The 6602-nt window shown below is 38.5% G+C and overlaps 1 protein-coding gene across 1 annotated transcript in view; it reads right to left on the bottom strand.

The window, feature by feature from the left end:
* Positions 1-1856: 1856 nt before the first annotated feature.
* NUF2 (NUF2 component of NDC80 kinetochore complex) overlaps positions 1857-6602 on the bottom strand; it is a 7093-nt gene continuing 2347 nt past the window's right edge. The window contains exons 3-5 of the mRNA XM_085300209.1: positions 6196-6371; positions 3470-3605; positions 1857-2718 (exon numbers count right to left, since the gene is read on the bottom strand). Of these exons, the coding sequence (XP_085156335.1) occupies positions 2569-2718; positions 3470-3605; positions 6196-6371 (462 nt within the window). The 3' untranslated portion in view covers positions 1857-2568. The remainder of the gene's footprint in view (positions 2719-3469; positions 3606-6195; positions 6372-6602) is intronic.

The following is a 6602-nucleotide window of genomic DNA, read 5'->3' as shown; positions in this document are numbered from 1 at the left end:
AAAAAAAAAAAAGTCTGTTAGGTTGCTTTCCTATAGGACTGGCTTCTTCATTGCTTGCAGAATATGGTTAGTAATTAAACATTTGAATCAAACAAAAACAGAAAGCTCTGCAGCTCAGTCACTACAATGTAAATTGCTAAAGCTGCAAACAGGAAGCTTTCTACAGTATATAATCTCATAGAACTACAAATGTACACAATGTTATGCAAAGCAGTAGAGCAGCAGCTGATACTCCATGAATTTCATATGCTACTTTTATATGGAGCTCTTCTAAAGCCTAATATCACAGGCCTAGAAATTAATTCCAGAAATTCTAGCATACTAGGTTCATGAAACCAAGTCCTGCTCTGGAAGTGTGTGGCAGAAGCAATTTCTAAGCCTTCACTCACAAAAGGGACTTCGATCAAATTACTGCTTGGCTACATTTGAGAAAACAAAAAACAAAACCTACACCCGATTACTTTCCAGAGAAACCAGAAGACTCACCTAGAAAGCTCCTCTAACAGACACTGTCTTGTTCAAACACAAGCAATCCATAGTAATCCAAGGCTGTAAAGGTCTCATACTAGCAAGTCTAATCTACCTATTCTTTTCTACCAGCTTCCTGATACATCTCAATCTGTAGCTTGCTAGTTTCAACATCAGTTTCCCAAGAATAAAGGAGTTCTGGGGTTTTCTTAAAGGAGAAAAGCTGCTCTAACTGCTGCTTCTTTGTATCGCCAGAACTCCCCCAAAAATACTCTAAACTTCACAGAGAAGTTAAAGGAGGAATACCTAAGTTTCTTGACTATTGTCAGGCTGGGACATAGGCTAGACTGGGAAGAGAAACAGGGGTACTGCAAGAAAGCACAGGGAAAATTCTATCTAATCCCTGCTGTCTGTCTTCAGGGACTTCAGAATACTGTAAACCTGCCAATACCTAAAAAACTGATCACTGGATAGCAGTTTTGCATAGACATCAAGTTCGTTAGCAAGTGCTGCCAATGAAAAAGCAGCAGTTCCTTGAAGGGTTTTGTGGGAATTTTGGGGGTTTTTTTATTGCTCTACTCCCTAAGTCCCAACATAGATTCTAGTCTGACATACAGATACTATCCCTATACTTGTAAACGGAGAACATAATGCTTTAACATACAGCATGGAAGGAGAGATTAATTAAAAATTCACTTTCAAAACACCCCTAATTATTCCATGTGCACTAAGTGTGTGGAAATCAATGAAGATTGTTTCTGTACCTTCCACGTACCTAACATCATTACCTCTTGGCAAGATCAGTTACATCAGCAGCACTAGAAATTGTTACAGGATATTGCAGTACAGTTGGACTGAAAAGTACATTCATTCATCTGAAAAAAGCATTATGTTGTATTACATAGAATAGTGAACTATTACATACAGATTATATTTGGTGGAAACGGGAAAGCTGTATGAGAAACTGCCCTAAGATCTGCAACATAACACAGGTTTTCATTAGAGTATGTGTCACAAACTGTAATGCAGGAAGAAAAAAAAAAACACACCCTTAAATCAAAACCTTACTCAATCTGACACCTCAGTAAAAAAAAGAAAGAAAAAAAAAGAGCTGTCAAAGCCACCATCACCCACTGTTCTTAACTCTAGCAAATAAGTGAAACTGAATTTTTCATCAAAACTGGAAAGATGCTATCTATACAGGCTTGAAAAAACAACCACCCCTTCATTATAAAATACCTTTTACTAGAATCCATTCTTACGAATATACAAGCCAAATTTTATTTTTCAGTTAGAATGTTATGCCAAGTAAAGAACAGTCATTTGGGAGAGAGGGGAGGGAGAAAACCATAAGAGAGAAGTAGGGTTAAATATCCTCATATCAACTATTTTAAAAATTAACATTTCACATTTATTCAAATAATCAAAAACATTTCCAAAGCACTGTAGTAAATATTAAGGACCATCGCAAACTAATGTCCCAAGGAGACTTGCCCTAAACAGACACAGCATTCAATACTACACAGGGCAGAATCAATGAGATCACGCTTCTAGAGACACTGCATCGTTAACTTAAATGACACTCTTGGAAGTTTTCATAGGCACTAATGTTCATCAAYAGAATAAGCCAGTGTTTACACGGGAGACACTACCGCTTCATCAGGGTTTAATCATAATTAAGAAATAAAAGTAGAATATATTACGGACTTATTTTGAACAGTGGGTCCATTCAGGCCAGATCAAAGCCTCAGGTCATAAAGATTTGCAGAACAATTTCTGCAAAAGCAGGATTCCTTCTAAATGGAAGGATTCCTTCTGAGTGGAAGGCACTATCACAACTTGATGATAGCAAGACTTGCATTCTTAAGACTAAAAATCAGATACTCACCAAAACAATAGAAACTTGTTGAACCAAATCTTTTCTTACCCACATTAGCTAGCTGACAACACTAGGATCTGCCTATAAAGCTAAATGTCTTCTGACATAGTTCTGAGAAAGTTGCTTTTTGCCTCAGGTAATCCATCCTACACAAAGCATAAGCTTGCAAGTTCAGATACAAGCATAAACATAATCCAAATGGAGAATAAGTGAAGGCAGGTTTAAGAACTATTTCCAGGAGTCTGGACTCTAAGTAGTCCCTTCTTCAGTTCAGCAATTTTATCTTCTCTTGAGGCTGCATAACTCTTTGCTGTCTTTAYGAGAGAGTCATGACGTTTCTCCAACCCAGCCTTCAAATTAAGGTATATCTCCTAGGAAGAGGAGATAAAGTAGGAAAAAAGAAAACAAAAAAGTCATCAGCAAAGGTTTATGGTTCACAGATTTAAGAGAGAGTGGGTCTGGCAGTCCTGAGTGGTTTCAAAGCTATGTTGTCCCTTGCTTAGGAAAAGTAGCCACAGAACAGAGGAAAGCTATAATACGCCGGAAACATGGGTGTAGCCACAAGCAAACTTGCCGGGTTATGATTCTATTTCATGTCTAATGCTCACAACACTATGATTATCAGGCCCAATATTCACACTGCTACTGTCCCATTTTGTGTCAGCCTGTGTGACCAAGCATATCACTGACTGCTACCATTCTCCTCCAGCAGAGACAGTACTCCAACAGTGAATGGAGATGATAGGAGTATCAGGAGTATCATGAGTTACTAGTACAATATCTGTCATGAGAGCAATGGAAGACAAGTTTAATTTCACCCTCTAAAATGCTGGGTAATTGTACCATCTTACGGGCTTCTCTTAGGTCCACAAATTCCTCTTCTCCTCTGGGCAGTCAGACACAAGCCCTATTACCCCTGTGGAACCACAAGCAAAAAATGCTCACCCACCCCCAGCTATTCACCTAAACTACCACCTACTCAGCTAACTGGTTCTGCAAGGCCARTGAGACTTCCCTCACCTACAGCTACTTCTTAACCAAAGGAGTGGACTTTAAAACACAGCCTGAGCTGAAGTCAGTTTTGAAAATTCCAAATAGGATTCCATTAGGATAAAAGCTCACCTTGGCTTTCATTTCTTCTTTTTCAGCATTCTCATTCAACTGCTGGATTTTGAATCTGGTCTGTTGGATCTCTTTATGAATTGCTGTCACTTTCTCATATACAGCCCCCCTCTTCTCCTGAACTCTGTTGCAATATCTTAAGGAGAAAAATTACAAAAAAGTTAGTGCTAAGCCATTCAATTGATTAAATTCAAACTCAACTCCACATGCAGCGCCCACATATTATGAATATGAAAATAACAGTTCTAGAGTCAACGTTGTACAAAATTTACTCACCCTGCAAGCACAACTAAATAGATTTGTTCCCATTGCACTGCCAGAAAACTCGTCTCATCCTTAAAAATCTGGCACTACTCAGCTACAAAATAATTTAAATTAAAGAGGAGTTACACATATATGTTGAAGATGCTCAGTTGTTTTCAGTCAAAGCAGCTCAAATGACTCCAGTGAAGGTGACCCAGCTTAGAGCAGCAACCAGCTGGACATTGTATCTTCCTGCCTTTGAGTAACGCAGTGTAGACTTCAGCAGAGAGCCCTGCCCAAAGGTCAGCAACCCACCGGATCAGGGTTAGAAGTGATATAGCTGCACCTCACGTTTGAGCRTAGTTGAAAGCCAAACCTTCTCCTCAGTCTCAAACCCCTTTTGATCAGGTTACAGCTCCAAACTCACACACCAATGTTATATTCAACATCAAGCCTACTCTTTCCCTTTATCTCAAACATAAGCACCGTGTCAAACACTCTATATTCCCAATCTCCCCCAATCCACTCAACCTTTATTTATTCCCAAGCCTGTGCAGCCTTTGTGAGCCACAGGCGAAAGATGCACACCAATACCTAAATTTCATACATAAAGCACGTAGTCACACTATTCTGGCAAAGAACTGTTCCTGCACACAGCCCAGAATTGCAGACAACAGAATTTTTTCTGGCTGATTCAGGCACAGTAAGAACTTTTACAGCTACCAAGGACTATCACAACTTTCACCCCTTCCAACTCTTTGTCAAAAAACATCCACAACCCTGCTGCTGATCTACAAAATAATTGCATAAATAGTAACTATATATGCACATGCTTTATCTCCTTGGGTGACAGGAAGAAAAAAAAAGGGGGGAGGGTGGAAGGGGACAACATTCACACCCTCCAGCAGTATATTAGGTAGTTATATAGTATATTAAACACAGTATGACAGAACAGAATAATCTTTAGGCCAAATTTATGTAATACTAGCAGTTTGGCACCACAAGGTTTAGTAATTCAGTTGCCCTCTCCTAAATCTACKTGGGAAGTTGCTTGTTCCTCTCTCACTGAATACAGGAGAAGCAGAGAAGAGCAGCGAGTTCTGAACTGACAGACCCCAGGTTTCTTGCAGCATGGACCTATCATCTTAGAATTGCAACAAACAGGAAGAAATAGTATCTCCCTAACTTGCAAATAAATTCAGATAGCTTCARCTGTGAGCTGCCACTTAATCAGCAGAGGATTAGGCTAGAAGCAAGAAATCTGTTCCTACTTCAAGTACAAAAAAAAACCCCACCAATTTATATAGAAAAATTGTATAATAATTACAGTTAGAACTRCAGATGGAACTGTAGCAGATGCTTTCTCTCAAGAATGGCTGGAATCACTTGCTTTCAAACTTAGCGTATTTACAGCTTTCTACCTCAAGGCAACAGTAAGGAAACATTCTCTTACCCATCAGTGAAAACTTCTTTTGAAGCCAGGATTACCTCCCTTGCCCTCATTCTTACCAAAACACCTAATTCCAACACTCCAGGGAAATATCTAATACATCAAAAATGGATAAATTTGCAGCASCTTTTAAAATAAAGGAGCATTAAACTACATTATTTTAACTCTTAAATTAATTGAAAGCTGTTTTCCCTTCCAATCTACCCTAGCTGGTACAATACACTATATGAGCAGCAAAGGGGGCCCAGTAATCTTGCACACCTCTAAAGCCTTTAAGTATGACTCTGAACCTTAGTTACCTCTCTCAGCTATGTGGAAAAAGCTTTCCTTCACCATGCGTAGTCTACTCARGCAATAATCTTCCCTATTTCCTTCGTATCTTCCAGTATACAAAAATTGTTGTTTAATAAACTTTCCATTATATTTCAGCACTTCTAAACTCACAGCGACACCATGACCTTACATTGACAATACTGCAGTTTGCTATTGCAGTCGCTGCTGTGCTATAAATATTGCCTTATGACTTGCCTTTAGCATAAAGTAGGAAGATGGGCTGAAAAGCTTTGATCAAATGACACTTTTCCTTTTGTTTTAGAAGCATCATGTCAGGATAATACTCCTCTGAGATACAAGCCCCATTTCCTCATGGGTCTTGAACATCTTTGATAATGAGCAAAAGTGGCAAGGGAAATTATGAAAAATTCATGAAAGGCAAATGGGGCTTTGTTGAAGTCTGATAAGTTGGAAAATTATCCCAATGTGACATTCTCTTTAAGAAGATAAAAGAATCAAGAATAAGCATTATAAATTAAATTAGTAATCCAATAGAAGAATTGCTGTCAAGTCACATTGCAATTATTGATTTAAGACCCCAAGTCCCTGCCTACAGCGTTACTGGTCTTCATACAAAGCTATCCCACATCACTCATTTAATTCCTATCGCTAAGCTATGTGTTTGTACCAGACGTGAACTGTGGTAGCACATAACCAAGATAGTAAGTAGCATCAGGCAGAAATGTCAACTCATCCATACTCAAATATAGTGTGCTTATATTGCTCAACATCTTCACGCTTCTTTTTTATCCTTATTTCAGTTGTAGACAGCTTCTCCTGCTTTGCAGTAACCAGTCTCTTTAAGGACATTTCATCTGTCTTCCCCTTTTTCAGCTCTATCTGAGCACTCTCAAACTGGTCCTCTAGATTTCTGACCTAGGGTGCATAAAAAGCATTAATTAAATAAATGGGGAAAAGCGTTAAAGCAGTATACCATATCAGAAATTTACTAAAATTAGAGTTAGCTTCCTACTTTTTAAAAAGATTTGATTGCTAATTAATTCTTTCTCTAACATCCAAGTTCCATAATCTTTATCCTGTATGAAATGCATCCAAATGGTYAAGATTACATCAATTGGTATCACTTACAGAAGCTACTACATTCAG

Source organism: Rhea americana, unplaced genomic scaffold (assembly GCF_003343005.1).
Source record: "Rhea americana isolate MKP2758 unplaced genomic scaffold, rheAme1 scaffold_162, whole genome shotgun sequence".
NCBI lineage: Eukaryota > Metazoa > Chordata > Aves > Rheiformes > Rheidae > Rhea > Rhea americana.
The sequence above is the reverse complement of the archived record's forward strand: the minus strand, read 5'-3'. Positions and strand labels throughout refer to the sequence as shown.